Here is a 25069-nt window from a genome sequence, read left to right on the forward strand (position 1 = left end):
GCACTGAAACATAACACCTTAATGAAGAAAAGAAGAAAAATGCTTTCCTTCTAATGCACGCAACTTTGTCTGGTTTTCCCTTCAACCACGTAACGCGATGATTCAGAGATAAGACTCATGTGGTTGTTAAGTTGCCATGATGGATTTTACAAAGGGGAGAATCACGTCAAGTTTATGTAAGCCTGATAGCAGCTGCTCTTTGGAAATACATCTTAATTATGGGTAAAAATACTAAGCCATAACTTGTATACTTATTTTAAAAACCTCATTTTTTTTCAGTGCCATAATTCTAAACATTATCTCTCTGCTGAGGTTAGTATTTATTTATAGGTTGGATACCGTAAGGAGGTAGCCCAGGAAATGCTACTTGATGATGGTGGTTATTAGACGTGCCTGTTAGTGACCCCTCATATTTATCTGTATTTAATTATAGAATTACTGCCATAGTGCCCTAAGTTATGTCTGAGAACAAAAGGCAGTTCCATTTGTGATACCATTATATGCCAGCACTCATAACTTCTTAAAAAATGATAATGATCTTTAGGATGAAATCTTTTCAGCCCAATATTGACTTTCTCTGTGTGTGTGGAGTTTGATAAAAATCAAGATCAGCCTTTTTTATTATTTATAGACACACGGAAAAAGATGGTTTGAATGATGATAAAAAGCATTTTGCAAACTTTGGGGGCCCCTGGGTAACTAGAAATGGCTCCATTTTAAAATGTTAAACTGATAGTTTTTAGAAAGTTTGTAGTTATACCCTATGTAAAACTCTAGATGAGAAATAAGTTACTTTGGAATCCTTGCGAGTGTGTGTTCACACGTGCCAGTACACTCCAGTATTCCTTCTAACTGCTGATGTGCATGAAATTAATCATACATGTAAGTGTTTGCAGAATCGGAGCCAACATTTGGAAATATTTTGAGCTTTCATATAACAAAACACTTCAGCATACGCTTAAATAATACTGATTTCACTGGAAGTGCAGTAAGTGTTTTACTCGCTTCCGTGAATTGAGACAATATTCCTTTTCGAGACTGAAATGACAAATACATTTGACCAGATGACAAAACTCTGATGAATATATTTAATTTTTGTTCTCTCTCTGTTCTATCTCCCTTATTTAATAGTATTAATTTGGGGGGTAAGTTAGTAACAAAACATGCTACGGCTCTGATAATGAGGTGCTTTCTCTTGCTTCCAGTTCCAGCTGTTAAAACGTAACGTAATTTAATAGTAATGATTATTTAGATGCATAATACTACGTCATCGACTATACTAAAGGAAGTGTTTTGGAAAGGAAAGATGAAGGCAGGAAGAAGCTGAGGTGTGGGCTGCTTCGTGGCTAATTCACCTGGTGTCTGAGGGTCTATCGATCGTATGGTCCTGGTGCTCGATTCACGGCTGAAGTATCCGATCATCTCGCGCTTGCTGGTGAGTGGATCTTAACCCAGAGCGGAAGCACGAAGATATAATATTGATAAACTCTGAATAATTTACCCAGATCTTATCAGAAGTCTGTGGCAGGGCAAAGAATCGAGACGGGGGTCTCTCCAGTTCACCACATTAAGCACAAAGTTATCATTGCTATCACGGCGAATGAGTCTAATAACCATCAAAGCGCAGTGATTATGCAAATCATTGTACCCTGACTGAGTAATAAAAGCTATCAACCATCCGGAGTTAAGGGGTTTGCATATTGTATGATTACTGAGAAATAAAATCAGAGTGATTATGCAAATCACCGCCTTCAGCCAATCGGACTGAAAGATGCAAGGGGAAAAAAAAAGTGTATTTATGCATCAATAACTGTACAGTATCCCTGAGCTCCAGTTTTTATTATTTTTGTTATTTGACTGCAAAAGTACCCAGAGGCCCTGATCCATCCGATCTAAACCAGAATTGTTTTCTTTCGGATTCTGCGACGACTCCCGACTTCCGCAGTCGTTACGTTCCGCGTAAACAACGGTGGGGATCTGCGCTCGCTTCCCTGCTCGAACGACACCGTACATCGATAGAGATTGAAAACAAATTTAAAAAATACAGGACCGGGGCGGGGCGGGACCCAGCGCCCGAGGCCCCGCCTCCAGCCCCGCCCTCCCCGCCTCCAGCCCCGCCCCTCTCCCCCAGCCCCGCCCCCTCCCCCCGCCCCGCCCCGCCACGTCCCGCTCGGCCGCCGGTTCCCGCCCCGGCGGCGCATCGCGGCGGCGGGTCATGGCGTTCACGCTCTACTCCTTGTTGCAGGCCGCGCTCCTCGTCGTTAACGCCATCGCCGTGTTGCACGAAGAACGCTTCCTCCGACACGGTGAGAGACGGACCGGACCGGGGCAGGGCGGGGGGAAGACCCGGCCAGGCCCGGTCGCGGCGACGCGTCGTGTCCCGTTCCGCTCCCCCCGGCCCGGCCCGGCGGGGCCTCCCGAAGGGAGAAGCCGCCCGGAGCCCCGGCTGGCGTTCCCCGGTCGTTGCGGCCCGGCTCTCGGTAAACCCCGGGATGCCCGGGGCCCACCGGGCCGCCCCCCCGCCCTCCCGCGGCCGTTCCTTGCCGGTGTGAATACCAGCGTGCAGGGAACGGCTCCGGGGCTTTCGGTCTTGAATTTTCCGCCGGTGCGGTCGATGTCGCTCCTGTCATTGCTTTGTCTCTTCCCCACCCCCCCCTTCCCTCCGTAATTTTCATTTTTTTTTCTGTGCGTTTCTGCTGTTTCGTCTCCATTTGTGCCGCACGTCGGGAGGATGTCATAGCGTGAGATGGTTTCTTTCATCGCGTCGTGCCTTTTTTTTTTTTTTTTTTTTGGCGAGATAGCGCTTCACAGGCTTCGCACGTTCACGCTCGCGGTTCTGCGGTGCCGAGGAAGGACCCCCCGAGGTTGGGCACCCTTGTCCTTTAAAAGAAAACAAAACCCTACGAAACACAGAAGAGCCACAGACGCAAAGATCTGCCAAGCCCCAGAAAAAAACTAATTACCTATGAGCCAAGGTTTCCCCCCAATTTCCCGATCTGGAGAATCCTGACTTCTCCAGGTCAGGCTGAGCTAGGATTTTCTGTGGAAGAGCGGAGAATTATCCCTTTCTCCCGCTCCCCAGCAGGACTCGCTGCGAGGGACTGGCTGGGTTTGGGGTTTTCTTTTGCTTTCCTGGTGAGCAGCGGCTCGAAGAGAAGGGAGGAGATGTGGGGACTAACTGGACAGGTGAAGCCGCTTGTCAGCCCCAGGTGACTCGGGAATAACTCCAAGCTCATCCGAGCGGGAAGCAGCGGCTGGTGAGGCAGAGGACTTGCTGACAGCAGACTGAGAGAGGAAAAAAAAAAAAGTCGGGGGGAAAAAAAATAATTACTCAAAAGTTGTCTCTGGAGAAAAGAAAACTCGCAGGTTGGGAGTTTTGCAGCTTTGAATATTGAGAGCCGCTCCCTGCTCTGCTCCGCTCGTCCCCAAACGGGTCAGGGCTGCGACCAGTAGGACTTGGAGACCCCCAGTCCCCTCACTGGGACCATAGGTTCTGCCTCCCCGCAGCAGGTAGGGAAGGGCTTCTCCCTTGAAAGGCTTTGTAACCCGCAGTACTTCTATCATCCTCTGAAAAGTTCTCAAGGCACTGGTTTTGTTTTTTTTTTTTTTATAGCAGTTACAAAAATCATCATTCCCGTTTGGAATTTGTGCTGACCATTTTCTGTCCTGCAGCTCATTTCTCGGTGCTGAAGCATCGCTTCGCACCCAACCACCATTTGCTATTTTATCTTCTGGTAAAGGACTGTGAACAGATGGTAATTTGGTTTTATTTTGGCGGGGGTTCTGTTGAAGCCCAAATAAAGTGATTTGTTTCTGTGGCACACAGGGTACAGCAGTGTAAGGTAAGGGTTTCCTTTACAGAACAGTTCATCTGTCATTACTGTTGCGTTCGTTAAAAGGTTTAATGGCTTTCAGTATATTGTTTTAAAATCTGATCTTGAAATAAAGTGAATTGGTTTGCAGTTTGTTTTTCTAATGTTAGTGATAAACTTAACCATATTCATTGATATCACTGATAGCATTTGTTGCATGGTTTTGGGGTTTTTTTCCTAACTTGTCTGGCTGTTTTTGTGTGACACAGTTGGCTGGGGAAGCGACCAAGGGATTGGAGGATTTGGAGAGGAACCAGGAATTAAAGCGCAGCTAACGAACCTTATTCGATCTGTACGAACCGTTATGAGAGGTAAGGTGACAACCTTTTGTTTAAATACCGTTGTCTGTAAAGTGTTATTTCTGTGCTTTAATGAAGTAACACCAGTATTTTGACTCTCTTCTTTTACCAAACAGCTGCTATTTCTGCTCGTCATTTCCAATCTATCCTTCCTTCGCGTGAGGACTCAGTGTAGGAGGGCGCAGGTCCCAGCTAAGGTGCCCCGATTCTGATAACGTGTAAAAAAAATACCCTGACTCTGGCTTGTGGCACTGCTGCTGCATCTTGTCTTTCCTCAGAGTTTGGGAGCTGGGGGGGGGAAGCTTGGTGATCAATCAGAGCGCACAATTAGCTTCACCCTGGCTAAATTCAATTTTGTATGAAGTACCTGGTGAGGGAAATGTAATTCCTGGGATTCTTAAAGGTAAGCCAGGCTTACGTACCTCAAAGGATGGGGACAAAAACAGACTCTTAATTTGTAAATTACTGATAGTTTTTCACTTTAAAGCACAGGACAAATTCCTTTTATAGGTGATGATAAAGGGGACGTAAAAAATCTTGTCTGTCTTGCCCATCACAGAGCAAAAACTGATACATTTCTTCTAAATCACAGCAAAGCCAAGGGTAGAAACTGACTTTGAGGCGGTCTAGTTTCATTTGGAGAAAAGGTTGTTTGCGTTAAAGTTAAAACATGATGGGCCATAGAAAAATATTTATGCTGTTGCTTCCTACCAATTTTTAGTGTCCTAGGCTTTGATCCTGGCTCCTTCCACTCATCCTGATTTTGCATAGGAAAAATAAGTGTATTTTTAAAATTTTGATTGTTTTTGCTCCTTAAAAGGTAGTCTCCCAAGATAATGTGAAGTTCTGTCACTTTGTGACGTGGAAAAGAAAATTTTCACCATTGCTCTTCTTTTTTTTTCTTTTTTTTTTCCCCTGCAGTGCCATTAATAGCAGTGAACTCTGTTACAATCATTCTCCTCCTGTTGTTTGGTTGAAGATACCTGGTGAAAATCTTTTGGACATCCAAAGAAGCGAGTTGCTAACCATCACTACTCTGAGTTTTCTGGGATCCAGCACGGTTTAGCTGTCAATTTGACATTCAACTTAAAATAATAAAGACACTATTTCTATTTATCCTATTTCCTAATGTTCACTTGCAGTTTCATTAATCAAGATAATGGGATCAATGCAACGACACTGCAAATACATCGGACTATGACAAATTCTGTTGCTGTTAGTAGCGTTGACTGTTAAGAGTAATGCGTCGCAACATATTGCAATGATTGTCAATAGGATGCGTTTTTTTTAAATGTCTCGTTACTCAGGGATGAATTTCCTTCAGTACGCTTCCCAATTTATCTTTAAATTAAAAAAAAACCACAGTGTTTATTTCAGTTAATACCAGAGTACTATTTAAGAGAATACAAATTAGGGTCTGAAAACATGTTATAAATTATGGAAGTATGGTTGTGATATTGAAGGAGATAAAACTAGCTGGGTAAAATCCTGATTCAGTTCACATTGCAAGTCGAATGTTCCTGGTTTGATTGAGACCAGGATTTTTCTCGTAGTGTTAGACTTTTCAAATCAATAAGGTTTCATGCTGATGGTGAAGTAAGTTGAAAATAGGTGCAATTGCTATGCAAAATCTAAAAAAGCTGTACCTGAAGCTGGGCAACTCTGTGTTAATTTAGACTAGCAGGTGGATTAGCGATTAGCATTTGTTACTGTTCTGTCAAGGATTATTACACTTTTTTAAATGTGTGTTGAAATTCTGCGTGGTGATTAGTGTTGGAAGTGGGGAACCATTTGTATTCCGAGCTTCTTGGGCAACGTGGGAGGGGAATACTGTGCCCTTTTCAAATGGAATTCTTTGTTAAAAAACAGCGAATTTGCAGCCTCTTCTGTTACTGCTGCTGCTTCCCCTGCCCTCCGTCTTCCTCTGTTAAATTAACAGCTTACTGAAATTGAAACTGTGGGTATGATCTTGCAGTTCTGTCGCAGAGAATATTGCTAATTGCTTTGGTACAGATCTTGTCTCAATTAAGACTGCTGGGTTAGGTCAGATGTTATGTAGCAAGTCTGAATTGAAGAAGGCTGACTCTCATTCTTTAGAAAAGTTAGAAGTCTTAGGTCTGTGCCTCTGCTAAAGTGTTTTAGCTTATTTTTGAAGTGGGGAAGGCCAAAGGAAACCTGGCAGTTTCATTATTTTAAAACAGCTTAGTTTAGTTTATCATCTCTTCTTCCGACATCTTGATGACTAAAGCATACGCCGTTGTATACAAAGATAAATCTGTAAAATGTGTAAATTAATTTAATGATCTTCACTTGCAGTGTTTTGCAGAGTAGAGTATATCCAGGAGGAGAGTTTTGTGTTGTTTCCTTTTTCTAGTGAAAATTTGTAAATAAATTCTGAATTTCTAAGTTAAGCACTCTCTTTCATAACTTGCTCTATATTGGTGTACGGTGGGAGTATTTCAAAACTCGGCTGCATCCTGTTCCAGATACCAGAGTTACTGTTCTTACATGAAATACTTTTTTTCTCATCCCTGTGGCACTTGGAACTATCATCTCTTTGCTATGAAGCTGTATTTTGGTTTATGTAGCAAACCTAATGAGCCAGGGTAGCGTTGGCCAGAGGCAGAATAGGGTCATGCTAGCCTTTGAATTCTAGAGTAGGTAGATCTGTTATAAAGTATTTCTATAGAATAATCTTTGTGTAACTCAGAGATGATGAGGGTACAGTCTGGATTAGTTACTTTCATATATTTGTCTTTTGTGGAAACTGGACAGTGTGTATGTGGAACAGATAAAACACAGGTGTGCAGGCCTTTTTTTGTAAAATCATTGTAAAAAAGCAGTGGTAGCTGTTTCCATTGCTGATGCATTTGATTGGAATACTGAATGGTTTCAAGCACAGCTTGCCTACCGTTTCCTTTTCATATGTATTGACTGTTAAAACACTAGTTCTTACTAAGATAAAAGCCAGTACTAAAGACTAAAACCAACAGATTTAAAAACAGGTGAAAAGTGATTTTTTTTTTCCCCCATCTTCCTGTCCTTTCAGAAAGGCCAGAATTTTCAAAGCATAGCTTAGAGCACGTGAGCAGATCACTTCAAAATCAATTAGGCACGTGCAGTAAAAAGGAGCAGCGGTTCTGTGCAGCAGGAATCCTGCATTTGAGGCAAAACTGGGACGCGTTTTACCTGGCAGATGCAAAATAGTGATTCAAAGTGGGGCAGCAGCTGAAGATCAGGTCTCCCAGGTAATGAGCAGAGAAGAGGGCAAAAGGGTAGAGAGCAGACGGGCAGAGAAAGGACTGCAGAGAGACAGCAGGGGAATAACTATGCTGCCGCTGTCTCCTCGTGTGGCTTTGAGCAGTTCTGCTGTGACCAAGTTCAAACAAGGTGAAGCACTTCAAGCCTGGCCAGAGCTTGGGCTCTTCAGTAACAGGGAACGTGCAAAAAAAAGTTTCCACTTGGCAAAGAGCTCCATGTACAAAGTAGCCTGGGCTCCAGTAGTCACTTCAAACCACAAAGAGCTTTATCACTCGTACCTGGCACAGAAATGACAATAACCAGAACATTTTATGGGTCAGGATGAGGACTGAGACTTCCAAGTGTAGAATAATTGGTTCTGGTAAGGGTTTGTAAACAGAAGATGCTTTCATGGCAGTCGATTGCAGTGTGGTGGTGGTACCAGTTGTGGCTGGCTGTGTGGGGAAAATGAAGCTTGTGGGACACTTCACAGAGCTTTTAGTGCAAATACAGACAGGAATAAGGGATCAATTCTGTATGGCTGTACTGTTAAAGGTTTTGTTTTGAAGGGCATGGGGACAGGCGGAGGGAAAAGTAAGAAGGCAATGGGTTTGTACATGAATAAATGAATCTCAAACTCCGTTTAATTAGCTCTGACACGTCACCTTAGGTTGCACTGTCACAAATTCAGAATTGTACTACCTTATATACCTTGGATTTTTTGATGTACCATCACGATCTCAAACTGTGAATCTCGATCATACTTAATTCACTGATGTGCCCTCGTTTCTCATGAAATCCTAACTGCAACAGCTTAAAACGCAATTGCCTCTAAGCACGTTTTCTGTACGCTGCCTCTCCTGCAGATGAGCACGGCCCGCTCCGCTGCCACCACAGCCCGAGCCCGAGTCTCCACAGGCTGGGCCTTGCTCCTGCCACAGGCGAAGCGCAGTCCTTACAGTTACACCCCTCCAACAGAGCGGCTGGAGCAAGCTGAGCCTCCAAACTTCCACCAACACCTCGCTGGCCGGCTTCAGCCGGGAAGCGCACAGAAACCGTACCACCCCCAGATAACTGGGGGCCCCACCAGCTCCTCCTTCACACCCCCTCAGCCTCCAGCTCCGGGCGGCAGAACCGGCCCCGGCCTCGGCATCAGCCGCCTCGGCTCCTGCCGCTTCCCGCCTTTTCCTCTCAGGCGCCGCGCGCCCTCTGCCCCTCAGCGCCGCCGTGGCCCCCGTCGCCCCGTCGCGGGCTGCCCGCCGCGCTGCCTGTCGGCGACTGCCGGAGCCCAGCCGGGGACACCGGCCCTTGAGCGCTGAGCGCCCGCCGCGGGTCCGCGGCTGCGGCGCCGGTGGTTAGGAGGGAACCGGCGCTCGGTCGGGCAGCCCCGGCTCTGCGAGGACCCCGCGGGGTGGGCCGAGGAGGAGGCGGGCAGTCCGGAGGGGCGGCTGGAGGCAGGTTAGTCTCGGGGAGGGCGCCGCCGCTGCAGCCGCCACGCTGGCCTCCCCTCTCGTCCGAGTGCGCCCGCCCGGCTTCTTCGGGCGCGAACGGGCGGGCGGCACCATCCGCGTCACGGGAAAGGGGAGCCGGGTGAGCTCGGAGAGTCCCTCTCCAGAGAATGGACCGGCCCACCTGCCCGTTTTAAACTGGCGGAAAGAGGCCGTACCATTTCCTCGGCTGGGGGGTGTGGAGGTTAGTTGTAGCCTCGTGCCCTTTCCAATATGGCGAGGGAGGGAAAGGCGTCCGTCCTCGAAGGCGTTGTGGGGCCGGGGACCGGCCCCGGGGCTCCCCAGCCAGCAGGGAGGCACTCGCTGCCCCCGGCTCCTCAGGGGGCAACGGCAGGCCCGCGGGGGAGGCCCTGTGGGCTCTCTGCGGGCCTGGGTGGGTGGCCCCGGAGCCCGCAGCCCCGCTCCCCTCAGCGCGGCCTGGCCCGGGCCGCTCTGCTGCCTTGTCGTGGGGCTCGTCAGTGGCTTCAGGGGCTCCTGCTTCGCTGCCTGGCCTTCGCTGGGGCCCTGTGGGGTGGGCCTGCCGTGGGGTGGCCCTGCAGTGGGGTCTGGGGGAGAGGAGGAAGAGGAGCCAGGGGAGGCCAGGCCTGCGTGGGCAGCGCCGGGCACCTTTGCCGTGGAGAGCAGCTCCTCCGTGGCTCCAACAGTTTCGTGCCATTACAAGCCTTCCCATAAGGGGCCAAGGCCTCTTTCCCCGTAGGTTGTGAGCATCTTGTTGCGTCCCTGTACAGCATGTAGGTCCCTTAGACTGCCAAAGACCAGGTGGGAGTGGAACTGGATGGTCCCTCGTGTCCTGACCAGCCTGAATTATCGTATGGCTTCATCCTGTTGCTGTAGCTGTAATGCCAGGACACAGGTGAGGTTCCCCTGATGTGTTGGCCTGCAGTTATGAAAACTGAGGTACTGAAGCTTTTTAGGACTTTCTTGCTAGGCCATGAGCTTTATACTTAAAATCAGCTGTGCTGAAAACTGGTCCTGCAAATAACTTCCATACCACCCCAATAAATACACTGTGAATAGGAGAACCAACGGAGACCTAGGGTAAAAAAGGAAGAAGAAAAAAATCCCATTTCTGCTAACCTAGGTTATTCTGTCCCTGTCCTTAGCTGTGCTATCTGTGCAGGCATGGTGCAGTTGCTCTGCAGTCATGTGTCTTTGGCTAGAGAATTTATATAATAGCACCTTCTTCAGTCCTCTTTTTAATCTCTCTCAGCTCTCAAAATTCCCTGTGCCACAGTTGAAGTGCCTGAGGGAAGAGAGTTTTTTTTGTCATGGAGATAATGTGGAGCCATGCAAATTCCATTCCGTTCAGGCACTTTGTCTGCACTAAGTATTTTACTCGGAGAAGGCGTCTTAGAAACCTGGTGCCCTTTTTTGCCCATGCAATTGATGAAGCTCCCTTAGGACTTCTGTTATCAGCTTTGTATCATAGACGTTTAACCTTGGCCTGTGTAGGAAGAGACATACTATAAAATAAGCATTTTTATATTTTTTTCTTATTGCAGGGAACCAGCAGGAATAATGAAAGTGGAATCTCAAAGTTTTCTGTGTGTGTCTTGTACCTGAGACGTCAAGTTCACATGATCTTGATCATTGATAAAACTGTCCTGATAGAAAATTAAATTTATTAAGGCAGGTTCTAATCATGGTGTTAACTACTCTGCCTGTTTTTTTAAAAGTATATACATGTTACTTGTTCTGCCTGTAATCAAACCAGCTCCAGAATAAAATCGTGATGACTTGCTAGTGATGACAGGTCAGATGATAGTCATTATTGTCTAACAGAGAGGAGAAAAGCTTCCATATTGGATGTTTGCTGAGAAATAACTCAGCAAACTTGCTTGTGGAGCAAAATACAGCACTTGCAGCACACTTAAGGAGAAGTACTAGTTTCTGAAGACAGCTTTTTAGCCAGATGACTTGCACATGACCTCACTGTTTTCTTCCCCAGTGCCTTTACCCTTTGAATGCTGGCTTCTATTTTAGGCTGAGTCTCATGTACCTATCTGTGTGACACAGAAGCTTGCTGTAGAAAAACTGCTTGACTGTCCCTTTTGCAAGAGGAGGGAGTAACCCTTTGGGGTGCTGAATATCTGTGAGCCCTGAAAGCTTCCAGGCTAACAGTCTGCAAATTCCTGCTGTCACATAGGTAGCCAGCCACCGCATAGGCTAAAAGTTGGGGCATCTGAATTGTGTTGTGGGCTAGATCACCCTAGATCTTGCTTACAAAAATAAAATTAACAATATCCACTTTTGCAGAGCATTTTGAGCTTTATAGTCAGAGCACTGTGTCATCGCTTAGTAGTATTATATTTATTTTTACTTGAACAGCGCCACTGGTGTCAATGGGACTTGCTGAAATGTGCTTGCTGAGGCCTTGAACCAGCAATACCAGACCTAATGATCCTCTTCTCAACAGCCTTAGTTGTTTAGAGAATTTTTTGACGTGCACAAATAAAGGCACTTAAAAACCAAATAGCACCTGATTTCCATATATAGAGTCTTTGGGAAAATACCACCCCATCAATTATGTATTTTTTTTAAACACTGCCTTTTATTTCTCTGTCTAAAGGGGCCCATTTAATACTGCGAGTAATGTTCTGAGTAATACCGGGCTTGGCACAAATGAGGCGCTTAACTGAGTTCCTTATTTTTATTATCCATTGTCTGCTAACCAGTTTTTTGTTGTTTCATTTATTTGTCTTTTCCCTGGGGAAGGAAGGATGGCAGCTCGGCGTGCGCTGAAAACTGTCTTGGTGGATCTCAGCGGCACACTTCACATTGAAGACTCAGCTGTGCCAGGCGCGCAGGAAGCTCTTAAAAGGCAAGCTACCTTTTTCGATTTCCTCTGATAGGTTATATCAGCGCCGTTTGCACAAAGACTCTTCTTTAAGTAAATGGGCCTGAGGCTTCTGCCTTTTTACGCTGTCGTCGATGAGCAAATATGTGGCCAAATTCTGCTTTTATTTATACCTGTATTAATACCAAGAGAAATCAGCAAAGGGCCTAGATACTGAAAAGTTGCCATGTATCACCTGAGCCCCCACAGCTTTCCTAAGTTGCTCTCTAGGTCTTAGCTAAGTCTTTTCTAGATAGAAGAAGACTTAATATTCGGAATGTTTCGGCTAATTCATACGGGATTGCAGCCTTAACCGAAGTGGAAAGTAGTTAAATTAATCTGAATTACCCTATGTACACCTAAGTCACTTCAGCTGAGCTGTTCCTCGGTGCTTTGTTTAACTACAGAACCCTGATTGTACGCCTGAGCCCTTAGGGCTGTGGTGAGCTAGAGTGGAATAACAGAAGGAATAGCTTGGCCTGATGAGCAAGGCATCCTTTGCGGAGTTCACGTTTCATTTGGTCTTTCAGCCAAGGCTTTGCTTTATTATTTTTAAAGTTTCTTTCTGCTAGGTAAACAACCTCAATTGTTTTTTAGTTGGAGAAACATTTGATAATACAGCCCAGCTTTTGTAGGAATTTCAACACATTGTTAAGCAGGACAGTTAAGTACCTCTTTCTCTTCTGATGAAAGGGTTCCTAAAGAAACTGAGGCATAGTAAAATGACTTAATCTGGCCGAGTCAGTGGCAAAATAGGATATGCCATGCCAGGGACCTTTGTACTGTGTTATGACACTTTTCCTGGAGAAGACATCTTGCAATGGGTGAAGAAAAACACAAAGGGATGTATGCTATTGTGGTGAGGGAGGGAGGACACCTTAAGATGCTGGGAGAGTAAGAATTAATCAGAGGAGAGGAATAGGGTTGAATTAAGGCTGAGAAGTTTTTACTGGAGTTGTATTGGCTGCTTAGATTTTTATAAAGCTAGACTGTTGCTCAGAGGAAAAGTTCACAGAGGGATTAGGAAACTGCATTTCTTTTCACAAATAATTCTGTGGAAATAATTGTCTCCTAAAGATGTAAAATTGCAAGGAAGTCAAAACTACTAAAGCATTGGGTACTCATTCATTACCTTTTAATTCACTGGACCGTGTCTGCTTGGTGTTTCATGATGCAGGGAGAACTTGTGCCAGGTGAGAGTCAGCGTTCTCAAAAATCCGTATCTATATGAAGCGGTGATGCTGTTGAGATCTGTATCTGTCTGCTGCTCAGGATCTGTCCTGTCTGCTGCTCACATGCAAACCCCCAGGCATTAGACTGGACAGAAGAAATAGATTCTGTAGAATCAGAAGACAAACTGTTTTCTAAAGCCACTGGTTGTCTTTTGTCTTCTCTTCTCCTTGATTCCTACTGAGCTGTGCTCATGGAGGCCCTGTCCTGGCTTTGGCAAGGGAGGGCGTTAGCGAAGGGATAAGGTGCAGAGAATCTGGTGCTTTTGTCAGCTTCAACCTGCTGTCACAGGTATGGAGAGCAGGTGTCATTTCACTGCAAGGAACAGCCAGGTCTTTTTGCTTAGAGGTTTGAAAAAAACATTTTCTTGTGCTCTTTTCTGCTAATGCATGTCACTGGCGTTCCTAAAGAGAAGCTGAAATGATTGGCATGCAGCTTGCTTAGGGAATAAATGGATAGATTATATTTTTCGGGTTACTTCTCAGTACTGAGGTCCATAGGAAAAAAACTCCAAACATGAATTTTTATTTTATTAGCAACCAGGGGAGTTTTTTACCAGTTCATACTTGTGAAGGGTCAGCATATCTGACAAACAAGAGAAAGAAGTGGCAGGTGCAAGCAAGTCTCCAGTGTTGACCAACTTTATCCTGATGTTCTCCATGCAGTCCTGATGCCAGAGTTTGTTTCTATAGCAACAAACAGAGAAAGAGATGGTGGGGGAGTAATTAAAGGGAATGCCATTGAAATTGTCACTTAAAATTATTTGATTGTTTGGTAGCATGTACTGTCAGTGTAGGGCAATAATGTGGTTTTATGTGATATTGGTGTTCCTCAGTAAAGGGAGAAATGGCTGCAAAAGCTGACATAAAATTGCCACACAGGTAACACAGTCTCCTAGAGCATCCTGCATCTCCGAATGAGCCACAGCTGCTGTGAAATTCACCCGGCATGTGGAGTTCAATATATTAATTTAGCAACAAGGTTCTTTTGTTTATTTATTTTGGTTCAGGATGCTGTTGATCCAGAACACAGGGCTGGTTTATTATCTGGTTTGAATTAAAAGGCTTTTCAAACTAGTTGTTGTTGATCATAGATGTGTTTGCTACTGCTGTGAAGATGGAGTCTGGAGTCACCGTTTTCCTCCAGACTTTTCCTGGTAGAAGCAAAACAGGGGAGACTTGGTCTTGTTCTGGTAGCTATAATTCTTGCCATCTGTTGCACATTGTCCTCCAGTCCACAGAAGTTAAGAACCTCATGGTTCTTGTGTGGCACCAGTACTCTGGGATGTATACAGTCTTTTCATCTGCAGCCTTTAGACAAACGGTCTTTTTTCAGTCCCAAAGAGACGTTCGAGTGTGTAAATAGAAGGATGCTGTGACCAATTTGCCTTTGCTCTTCATTCATCAGGCTGCGCAGCGCTCCGGTTACCATTCGATTTGTGACAAACACAACAAAGGAGTGCAAGAGAGACCTGCTGGAGAGGCTGACAAAACTGGGATTTGACATTGCAGAAAATGAGATCTTCACGTCTCTGACAGCAGCCAGAAATCTTCTGGAGCAAAGGCAGGTGCGGCCTCTCCTCCTGGTGGATGTTAAGGCCCTGCCTGATTTCACAGGTGAGGTGGTCAGAAAACAGCATGGTGGATGTTACTGAACAACTAAGGAAATATAGTGCTCTCTGTTCTGTAGAATGACAATCATATATATACCACTAGCCATGATGAAACCTGAAATGTTGGAACTCTCCAGAGTCATAAAGGTCCTTTCTTCTTTTTAAATTAACATTCAACAGTCTGAAGTCGTAGCTTCTTGAGGAGTCGTGGAAATGGCAGCCAAAGCCTTCAAATAGTCAGCAATTTGGGTAAAACTCAATACTTTTTATTAATTTCCAGTGTAAAAAAAAAAAAAAAAAAAAAGACTAATACTTCTCACTAGATCATTGGAGATTTATTGCACTTACCAGTGCTGATTTGTTTTACAGCAAGGATGAGTCAACTTGTTGGAAATCAGGTTTCCCTGAGATATTGCACAGAGGTTTTGCTTGTGAAGAGCTGAAAAGCCAGTGTGTAGATGTATGCAGGAGGCTATTTTCCCTTAGTGGATTATTATTAAATGTAAAATCTCCAGGTAGTTATTGTTACTTATCTTGTATTGAACATCTAGGTCTCACTCCATGTACTTTGATACCTTAACTGGTGACAGAAGGTTCATCACCCTGACTTCTCTAGATTGCCATCTCTAAAGACCTGGTTAAAGCTTGCTTTACTTTCAGATGTTCCCATTTCCCTCCCTCGACAGTAAGAGGGGTAGAAGATGATAAATTCTAACTTGGACATGTCTGGCAGGTGCCTGAAGCTAGGACAGTTAGTCCTTGACTTAACCACATCGTTGTTTCAACAGTAGTGAAGGTACCCATGTTTTTAACATACTCAGAGTTGAAAACCATATATTGTATATTCAGTCTTTCATTTAAAGGCAGCAAAAATGTGGATGGCTTGCCACTGCTCCCCGTCCCTTGCCTTATGAACTGAAATCCTTGTGGCTGCGTAATTTAAGTAGGTTCTAATCTTGCTGGGAGCTAGACATTTCCTGTTAAATTTTAGTGCCATAGTCTAGTCAGTAATCTTCAGAAAGATAAGTGTACAGGAGAAAAGCCTCTGTGGGCTCTGAGAGCAATGAAACCTGATAATCTGTTCTGCCTAACATCAGATCCAGAGAAATATGCCCCCAGCAATATTCTGTATTTGTGTTCTTGGGAAGGCTTTCTTGGGTCGGAAACAGCCGAGACAGCAGCTATTTCACTGAAGGCATTTAAATCAGTTTAATCTCCGTGTATTTGGGATCTTTCCATCAGTTTTACAGTAGCTGATGCTAATTTTGTAAAAGACGGCAAAGAGAGATACCAGCAGAGTACATTGGTGGTATTATTTGTGATTGTTCTGTTTCTTTTTGCTGTGAGCAGTTTGGCTCGCATTCTGTCAGTGCTGCTCTTGAAACATTTAAGTACAATGGAGAATGCTTTAAATTCCTCTTAATGGCTGCTATCGAACTATTCTTGGCTCATCTCTCTATGAAGTTGGTCACAGATGGATGAATGTAATCCATTCTCGGTTAAAGGACCCAGATGCCGTTGGGTAGTTTCACAAATCCACATGGCATCTCTGAGTGTACATTTTGCTGTCTGAGCTAACTGAAGGACACGCGGCAGGAGACATCAGCCAGCAGGCTGCGATGACACTCTCTGGAGACCCAGGAGCTCTAGTTGTCCCAGTAAAGGTGTAGAGGATATGCTGTGTGAAGGCGGAAAAAAACCCCAGCAAGTGCAGGATGCAGCTGGTAACTTAACCTGTCATAAACAAAACTCTCTGGTACTCATGTTTCTCCTGTAGATGCTACTCTGCTTCCATTGCTGGTTCTGTTCAGAGGTGGCACTGCCATGTAAAAACAGCCATGCTCCTCCAGAGCAGTGCAGGACAAAGGAGGTGCAAGCTGTTCTCGAGGGGACTAATCCACATTAAAAAAAAAAGACCTTCCAGAAGAGCCAAAACTAATCTAGTGTAACAGCTTCTAGGTCATGCTGCAATACCATCTTTGCCATCATAACCAGACTGATACGTAGAACCACAGTCAAGCTTTATACCCTAAGTGGAGTTTTCTGTGACTAAGGGGAATAGAAAAACTGGATGGATTTCACCAATCTTCCTGCTTTACTATCTCACAAAGTAGATAAATATATGTAGAATGGGATTCTCAGATAACAGAAAGTCATTCAGTTAAAAAAGTGATTTGTGTGGTCTGCTGCATTTCAGTGGAGGCAATGAGAGAATCACTGTTCAACAGTCGCTGTTAAGGCTATCCAGCTGCAGAGTTGTGTTTGTTGTGAAGGATAGCAGAGTCTGGATAGAAAAACACCTTTTCCACAGACACTTTCTTAATTTCTAAAAAACTTAAAACTAGCCTACGTGATGTGTCTGTGTCAGAAAATGCTTGTTTTTGCTGTAAAGTGATTCATTGCATTTGTTGACTGTGTACTGCTAAGTATGAAGAAAATTCTGTTCCCTCAGAGTCATGTTTTGATTTTCCAGGGATAGCCACTGATGACCCCAATGCAGTGGTGGTAGGACTGGCTCCTGAGCACTTTCACTATGAGATGATGAACAGAGCGTTTCGGTAAGTCAGCCCCTTGTGGCTTTTTGAGTGGCGGCTGTCTTTTGCTGGGCTCTGTACCTCCACATGTGTGAGGAAATCCTTCTCGTATGGGGAAAAGACAGTGGTAGCAATGTCACGGTTACATAGCGTGATTATGGTGTCTTCCTCCGTGTCTGAGAGCGCGCCACTAACCTTGGTGGGTTTGGGGCCTTAACCATGAACTTCAGGCAGTCAGTCCAGCCCTGGTTTTCATAGCTTTCAGTCTGTAAGTAAACTACAGAAGTACAGTCACGGTTGTCATTGAGGTGAAAAAGTTAGCAATGCTTCAAAAGGAATACACAAAACCAAGGATGTTGGGAAGTATTTGGGAGGCAGCTTCTATGTTCAAACCTCGGCCTTTGGAGCTCAAATATTATAGGGAAGGAAATCCAGTATTTAGGGCAGATTATTCCTTACCTACCTAGTGCAGGATTTCTAGCAATATCTTCTGAAGCATTTTGTGTTCAGGAATGCCCAGCACAATATGCTGGGCTAGATGAACTATGGTTCTGATCCCGTCTGTCTTATTTCTAAAGCTCTTTGTTTTGTGTGTTGATTAAGGGGTAAATCAGATAAAATTTATCTGTGACTGTACACGAGTGAGGATGCAATAGTATGTGCAGAAGTGCACAGCCATGCATCCTTCCCTCTAGTGCTAGCTCAGCACAGCACTCTTGATTTTAACTTGAGCTTCAAAGACTTGAACACAGGCCTGTTGCTGAGTTTAGCCCTGGTGATGTGCCTTTTGTCTGTTGTTCAAATGACCCTTGTCTGCGCTTTTCACATATCCCTTACCCTTCACCCCAACAGAGCCTACCATGCTTCCCTTTCATTTCACTGGGAGCTCTCTGAGCCCGCTGTCCTTCCACAGCGGTTTGGGGCGAGCTGGTTGGCCTGGCCTTGTAATGGAGGAGGAGCACCCACTCCCAGCTGCGGGATTGCTAACCCCTGTGGGCAGCTGGTAACTGACTTTAGTGCTGTCTCAGAGCCAAAGAAGATACCTTGTCACACGCTGGGTAACTCCATGCTGTGCTGCGATACATGCAATTAGTCCTTTCCACTCTTTGCTCACAAGGTGGTGGCTAGCACACGATTTTTCACCTTGGAATTTGAAAAAAAACTGATCTCAAGCCCCTTAATCTGTCTTTATGACCACTAAATCTGAAGAGGGAGTATCAATTACTGCTCACCAGTGTATTATGGAGGCTCCTTGGAGTAGGAAGCCAATGCTGTCCTTATCTGCATACCAATTCTGTGTCATAAGAACATCTATTGACCCAAACTGATTCTTGGGCAGCGTCATTAGTGCATGTTGCCAATGATGGCATTGATTTTAGAGTTTTACAGCGCACTCATGAGTGGACTCTAATTTCACAACTGTGTGAACTTAAACCATCATGTATTCCAGTGCTTACATCATTTTATTTATTGATATTTCTGTCACGAATGTATTAGCTGTTGAATGATAGTCATTAGCTGCCTCGGGCTGGAGACTGGAACACTTGCAGCAAGAAACCAGTCATCACATTCAGAGTCCCTGAGGACTCCAGGCTTCCCCAGGCCAGCACACAGAAGAAAGCCTGCAGAACTGGCCCTGTGGAGGTGGGTGAGGTTGTCCCAGGCTGGATTTGGGTTTTTTTGCGTTAAACAGAGAATTGGACACTAGCTCTGGTGATGGAGGGAAGGTGCTGAAGGCCAAATCCAGTCCCTTGCAGCGGGCGCGGCATGGCCTTGCTGCCCAAGAGAGATGTATTCAGGGGGTAGCATGGAGCCGGTGCTGCCTGAGCATCCTATATCCAGGGCTGTCTGGGTGGTGCAGCTGAGTATTGAGCCGAGTCCTTCAGATCACCTTGCCTTGTGCAGACACATTCCCAGCTGCTCGGCTGACTTGTCTGCCTGGAGGAAGATTTCATTCATCCTCTGTGAATCTGTCCTGGATTTGCCCAGTCTTTTCCTGGTCCTGTGTTTCAGGCTGGGCAGAGGCCCTAGGATGGGCTCTGACTGATCTTTAACATCTCACTGACTTGTTCTGGGTTTTCCCCCCAGCCCTCTATTGAGGGTAAACTGTTTTGCTGGTGTCAGTTTTGTTTGGTCTAAGGGAAATTCTAACTATTGGCCACATTCTGTTCTTCTCAAGCCTTGTGCCGTGTCCGTGTTCCTTGTCCTTTACTGCTCAGATGATTAAGTCACTTGGGATTTGCATTGCTCGCAGCAAAACTTTAAGGTGAATCTGATTAAATGCAGATATCTACAGTGCTGATGCCTGTATATGAGCTGGTGACCTGGGCTCCTGAGAGAGAGAGGAGGTGCCTGTGAGGCATCGTTCATTTGTCCCCTAGTGGTGCTTAAAATAGGACAGTTGAACTGTGCCCTAGAAGTGCTTTTTCCTCTCCGCTGACTGTGAAGAGCCCAGGCTGACTAATTACCTGGTAGGCAACTACTCGGTTGATATCCAACATTAGGTTAGGTAAATCTAACCCAATATGAGTCCCAAAACGAGATACGCAGAGTAAGGCCGTTCTCTAGGCACCATTTGAAGTGACTGAGACTAAATTTCTCTTTTTGTATACATGGGATTTTGATGCTGCGTTTAAAGGAATTCTCTCAGGTGAGATCTTTCCTGCAAACTGCTGAATGTAAGTGGTTGTGGTGCTGCTGTCAAATTAAATTTTTCTGTATCCTAGAGGCATCCTCCCATCGTGAACATATCTGGCTGCTTACAGATACACATGCCAGCTCTCTTCTTGTTGAGCTTGCTTTGGAAGGCATTGATTTCACTAGAAGCGTTTTGTGATAATTAAGTGAAATGAAATATTATCATTTATGTACTGCTCAGAGTACCCAGGCTGCTCTGCAAACGTGTGGGAAGGAGGAGATGTCCTCAAAGGAGCATACCACTCACCTAGGCCGGCCCCTTTGAGCAGAGCCACAGCAGAGCTCCAGAAAGGCAGTGAAGGGGCAAAGCAAGATTTTGTTTGTTTTCTTAAAGGCGTTTTTTTGGTAAATCAGGCAGGGTTAAGAGGAATAGAAATCCTCCTTTCTGCCCTGAAGATAACGGCCAATGTTTCTCCTCTGTCCCCCAGCTTTGCTAGACTGGAGTCGCTTCGGTACCTGCAGAAGGTGCTGTAAAATCGAATGAGAAGCGTTTGGCAGTCATTACCTCAACTTTTATAGATCCTGTCTGGAGGGCTTTTGTTGCACTGAAACTGAGGCTGGGAAGGGGGCGGACTGCAATAAAGTTGCTGTGCTTGGTAGCACCGAGAGGATTCCAGTAGCACAGCAGCTACACAGGCTTCCCTTTGCTGCAGGACAGGTAGCTGATGTGTCTGCCGTAAGGAAAAGCTACCAGGCAGGTAACAGAAATGGAAGAATCAAAGATTAGGTCCAGATTCTGTGAAAGCAAGCCCTCTTAAACTCCCGTTTATTACTTTGCTGTCATGGGTCCGCTGTTCAGGCACTGTGCGCACTAATGAGACACGCTTGCTGCCACAAGGGTTTTACAAGGCGAGCGTTAGACCAGAGCCCTCAAGCAGACCTGAAGTGAATCGACAGGGGTGACAGGGTAGCAAGGCTAAGGAGGCGCTGACTGAGGTTGGTGGATTAACAGCAGTTTCTTAATTACTTCTTCCCTTCCATTTTTCCACCCTCTCTAGACGATCCCGTGTTCTGTGCAGGTTTTTAACAGGTAGGTCGGCTGGCAGGCAGAGATGCTGTCTGTGGAACCCCGCGGAGGGGCAGAAACGGGCCCGTGTAAGGTGGGAGGATCTCAGCTGTTGGCAGGGAGCAGTTCCCAGTCTGTACGACCACCGCTGCACTCGCTTCCCAGGTGCTGTGCCCAGCCAAGACCCTCCCGAAATGCCGCCATACCAAGCATTATGACCCTTGTTTCTGTGGCCCTTTTATTGTGCTCAGAAGTGTTCAGAATCTGGTGACTTGTTGCTTTGAACTATCTGGAATTTTTGGTCCCCAGCAGCGAGGAGCCCAAATCCAGCTTTGTTTCTAAAAGGCTCAGTAATAGCGCTGTTAACTGGGGAATTTGGTGGGACGTGAATGCGCCTACTATCTTTGTGCCTTTTCGTGTAACTTGTTACTGTAATTCCTCCGATGTTAAAATATAAAGTTAAGGTAAAATGATTCACCTTCTGCTTGGGACTCACCTGAACACCCGTCTCTGATGGATACATGTAGCTGTTCGGCTGTTACAGGTGACACCAACAGCCCCAAGAACTGCTGGGCTGCAGATTTCCTGGCAGCAGCAGCCTGAAAGCACTGCTGTGTTCTCAGTCCAGGCAAGGAGATTAAGGCTGTGGCCATCAAACTGCTACCTCCAGCCACTACCCGTGGTTAATGTATTTTAAAATATTTGCGTGGGGAAATCAGATGGGTTCTAATGTTAGGATGTTTGCCTTAGTGAAAAGTGAGGCTGCTGAGAGTAATGGACCTAAGTGCATGAGAGAGAGAGAGAGAGGATTTAAAAATAGTTACCTGTTAAAATCCTCAAGATAATAAATTCTTTATTTGGGGGATTTGTTTTATTAGCTGTTTCTGGGGAAAAGAAAGGAAGGAACTTTATTTAACTCTCCAAATGAATGCTAGCTTGCATTATAATTTGGGACTTCATGAGAGTCAGTGTCATCAACTCAAATGAAAGCCAGTTCAGGCCTTCAGCTGCAAATATTGGGGGTTTTAAATGTAATTTTTGTACTTCCTTCTTCATTCATTCTTCAGGTTGATTTTGGATGGGGCTCCTCTTATAGCTATACATAAAGCCAGATACTTCAAGAAGAAAGATGGCTTGGCTCTGGGACCCGGACCTTTTGTAGCTGGGCTGGAATACGCGACGGACACCAAAGCGACAGTGGTGGGGAAGCCGGAGAAAACCTTCTTCTTAGAAGCTCTGCGGGGGACTGGCTGTGCCCCAGAGGAGGCCGTCATGATTGGTGACGTACGTGGGAACGAAATACCTTATCACCTGCCCGTTAACGTAGTGCTTATCTCCACTGCATGTGGTGCCTCCCAAATGCCACGAACTTGATGTTTCTGAAAGTGCTGAGATTAAACGAGGGGTGAAAATCAAACCATCAAAACTGGCAGGATTTAATGTGTAGTCCATGGGGTTAGTTCTCTTCAGTTGCTGTTCGGTCAGGCAAAAAGCACGTAGTAAATCATTCCTGTGACAGTTTGTCTAATAGGCAGCTAAACGATTTGGCTCCATGTAGCTGCTTTTAAGTGGCTGGTTAGTGATGTGCAAAGCGGAGAATGTCATGAAAAAGCTTGTTAACAAATAGTGTCTGTGACCACTAACCAGCGGATCTCCTGTTCTGCCCCAGGACTGCAGGGATGATGTTGGTGGCGCCCAGAACGCGGGCATGCGTGGGATTTTGGTGAGGACCGGTAAGTGCTCGATGGAGCGGTCATTTCGGGAGACAGTGGTACTGGCAGCCCCCGTGCCCGAAATGAAGGTGCGCTCTGAGCCCTGGTGCTTTGTAGAGGCCTGCCCTTCCTGCAGTTTGTTACACCGAGGGGCTGCTGGGAGACCCCGAGTCCATCGCCCCGTGCAGCCTGGCAAGCAGTAGACTGCAATTAAGTCCGGATAGGCTGTTATATTTAATGTTTTTGACAACAGGGCTAGAGCACAGACCCAGAACTGATAGCAGGATGATATAAAGTGATAGATGGGGGCAGCTGATCTTGGAGGTGTGAATTTTTTGCTCTAATGACTCTAAAATCCTGAGCACTAATCAAAGAACAGAGAGAACTGTTACTGTGACATCTTTGATTGCCAAAATCAGTCACAGCAATGTAACCTCTGATCATTCAGGAACTCTGGTGATATTCCCTAGTAATTACACTGGTAATTATAAAAGTCATTTTGCTTCAGACAAAAGTGGAACCTTAGGGGACTGACAGGTATTATCAATGTTACTGATGGCACCATGGACTGGGTAAGGTCTTTCTGAAGTGGCAGCTGCTCACATCACACAGGCCATGTTGAAAATGAAAGCAAGTAATTGTACTCTTCCTCATAAAAGCCTGAAGGGAAGATGATATTATTATTTCAAGAACCTACAACACAAATACCTGAATAGTCAGTGAGTGAGTAGTGCATAGGTAACACTGATTTTGAACCAGAGCTGCTCCTGGAGGAATCTGCAGTAAGGCTCAGTGTTTGTTTAGGGAAGACTTTGGGGGATGGTTGTTGCAGGAGAACCTCCGATGAGCAGTTCTCCTACTGTGTCTGGTTGTTACTGATCCGAGGAGGGACTGGAATTTTCAGGGAAAAAAAAGGATACTCAAAGGAGCTTGGTAAATACATCTTTTTGTGAATCTGTTACAGCTAAATACATCTTTTTGTTAATCTGTTACAGGTAAATATCGACCAGCGGATGAAAACAAAATCAATCCGGCTCCTTACTTAACCTGTGAGAATTTCCCAGAGGCAGTGGAACACATCCTAGAGCGTCTGTTATGAGAAAGGGAATAGTTAGTTTGAAGAAACATCGGTCTTGCATCATTTCCTTTCCTCTTGCTTCAACAATTAAGGTCACAGGATCAGTGCATGCATTGCATCAGAAACCTAGCCGTAAGCTCCTTCCACGCGAGTTGTGAAAGGGCAGAGGATGAGCGTGGGTCCTGGAAAAGCCCCTTTCCTGTAGTAGTTTCACGAGGACGTGATGAGGGACCGTGGACACCCAGCAGGTGAGACAGAAAGGTTACTACCAACACGGCTGCTTTCCTGAACAACGTAGGGAGCATGGCAGAGAGTTCTGTTTATTTTCAGTTTTCAAGAAATAACTGATGCAAAGCCCTGTCTGGAAAGTGTCAGATTCTTCTGCTGAATAAGCTAAACTGAAAAAACCCACTGGAAATACTCAAGTAAATAAAGCTCAGAGACTAATGACAGAGCCTTAGTCAGCCTGTAGTGATTTCAATGAGTATGCCTCTGCTCTGCTGTAATTTAAAGGTAGACATTATGCACATTTAGAAGTGACTTTTAAATTAAAATATCACCATTGTTTAATAATAACTACTGTTGATATCTTTCCTCTCATTACAACAGATCCTGGTTTTGTTTTTCAAATTTTACATAAAATTAAAACTGTCAGCATTTTACAGATGTTTTAATTAGATGCTGTTATTAAAAAGAATGGTACAGAAACAAAAATCTGGTATTAAAAGCCTTAGAGACTGTGAATTTTTAAAATTAGACTTCAGCAGGGTCCTATTAATGCTACAGTTGCAAAATTTCACTATTGTTTGGAGTTTTTTTGTTTCTTTTTAATGTTATGGGAAAAATCCTTTACAAGCCATGGGGACAGATTCCAGTTTTTACACAGTTGGTTAGTAGAGCTGTAAAATGAAATTTAATTCTGTAGTATGCAGTGCTTCTCCTATGTGCTAAATCCCCCAATATGAACCAACTTTGTAATGATGGTAAATAGCTTTTCTGGTCCATTTGCAAACTGTAATAATCAAAGTCCTTTACAGTTGTTTTACAGTGCTCCTGAGTGTTAAATTATTAGATTGTAATTATACATTACTGGAGTAGTGACCTTATTGAAAATACAGTTTTGTGTTAATGAGCCATGCTCGTTCTTGTTAAGAAAAATCATTGTGATGAACAAATGGGAAGCTCTCCTTACATGAAAGAGCATCTATCTGCAGTCTCACTTGGTGGGTGGTTGCCTACATTCAGATTTAATCACTGTCCGAGACGGAATGTGTGGACAGAGTAGACTTTGTAGTAGAAACACAGTAGGAACAGTAAAACCCGCAGGAACAAAAGCTGTCTTTAGATACTGTTTGCGTGCCCTCATAAATTATAACCTACAGTTTTGAATAAATTCACACATCTAGCGTTCATGCCACCAATTCTGAACCTGTGTTGGTTTCTGC

The 25069-nt window shown here is 45.0% G+C and overlaps 2 protein-coding genes across 7 annotated transcripts; both read left to right on the top strand.

The window, feature by feature from the left end:
- The first annotated feature begins 2146 nt into the window (after window positions 1–2146).
- On the top strand, window positions 2147–5292 carry IER3IP1 (immediate early response 3 interacting protein 1). Its single transcript, XM_075019550.1, has 3 exons — window positions 2147–2306; window positions 4082–4183; window positions 5093–5292. The coding sequence occupies exons 1-3, from the start codon at window positions 2216–2218 to the stop codon at window positions 5146–5148; spliced, it is 249 nt and encodes an 82-aa protein (XP_074875651.1). The 5' UTR covers window positions 2147–2215; the 3' UTR covers window positions 5149–5292.
- Window positions 5293–8789: 3497 nt separating this feature from the next.
- On the top strand, window positions 8790–24758 carry HDHD2 (haloacid dehalogenase like hydrolase domain containing 2). 6 transcript variants are annotated; one of them, XM_075019545.1, is made up of 7 exons: window positions 8790–8869; window positions 11635–11740; window positions 14393–14601; window positions 17071–17155; window positions 21902–22118; window positions 22504–22567; window positions 23542–24758. In XM_075019545.1, the coding sequence occupies exons 2-7, from the start codon at window positions 11640–11642 to the stop codon at window positions 23643–23645; spliced, it is 780 nt and encodes a 259-aa protein (XP_074875646.1). In that variant the 5' UTR covers window positions 8790–8869; window positions 11635–11639; the 3' UTR covers window positions 23646–24758. The 6 variants fall into 6 exon arrangements, with proteins under 6 accessions (XP_074875646.1, XP_074875647.1, XP_074875649.1 ...); XM_075019546.1 differs by having other exon boundaries at window positions 8794–8869; window positions 11639–11740; XM_075019548.1 differs by lacking the exon at window positions 8790–8869 and adding an exon at window positions 8930–9103.
- The last annotated feature ends 311 nt before the right edge of the window (window positions 24759–25069 follow it).

The sequence above is a fragment of the Buteo buteo genome, chromosome Z (assembly GCF_964188355.1).
Source record: "Buteo buteo chromosome Z, bButBut1.hap1.1, whole genome shotgun sequence".
Taxonomy (NCBI): Eukaryota; Metazoa; Chordata; class Aves; order Accipitriformes; family Accipitridae; genus Buteo; species Buteo buteo.

Excerpts from the sequence above, each read along its gene's own strand:
- IER3IP1 (XM_075019550.1), top strand. The coding sequence starts at position 2,216 with ATGGCGTTCACGCTCTACTCCTTGTTGCAGGCCGCGCTCCTCGTCGTT. Across the intron at positions 2,307-4,081 it reads AGAACGCTTCCTCCGACACG|TTGGCTGGGGAAGCGACCAA; the intron begins GTGAGAGACGGA and ends TGTGTGACACAG. Across the intron at positions 4,184-5,092 it reads TGTACGAACCGTTATGAGAG|TGCCATTAATAGCAGTGAAC; the intron begins GTAAGGTGACAA and ends TTTCCCCTGCAG.
- HDHD2 (XM_075019544.1), top strand. Across the intron at positions 14,602-17,070 it reads GGCCCTGCCTGATTTCACAG|GGATAGCCACTGATGACCCC; the intron begins GTGAGGTGGTCA and ends TTGATTTTCCAG. Across the intron at positions 22,568-23,541 it reads TGGGATTTTGGTGAGGACCG|GTAAATATCGACCAGCGGAT; the intron begins GTAAGTGCTCGA and ends AATCTGTTACAG.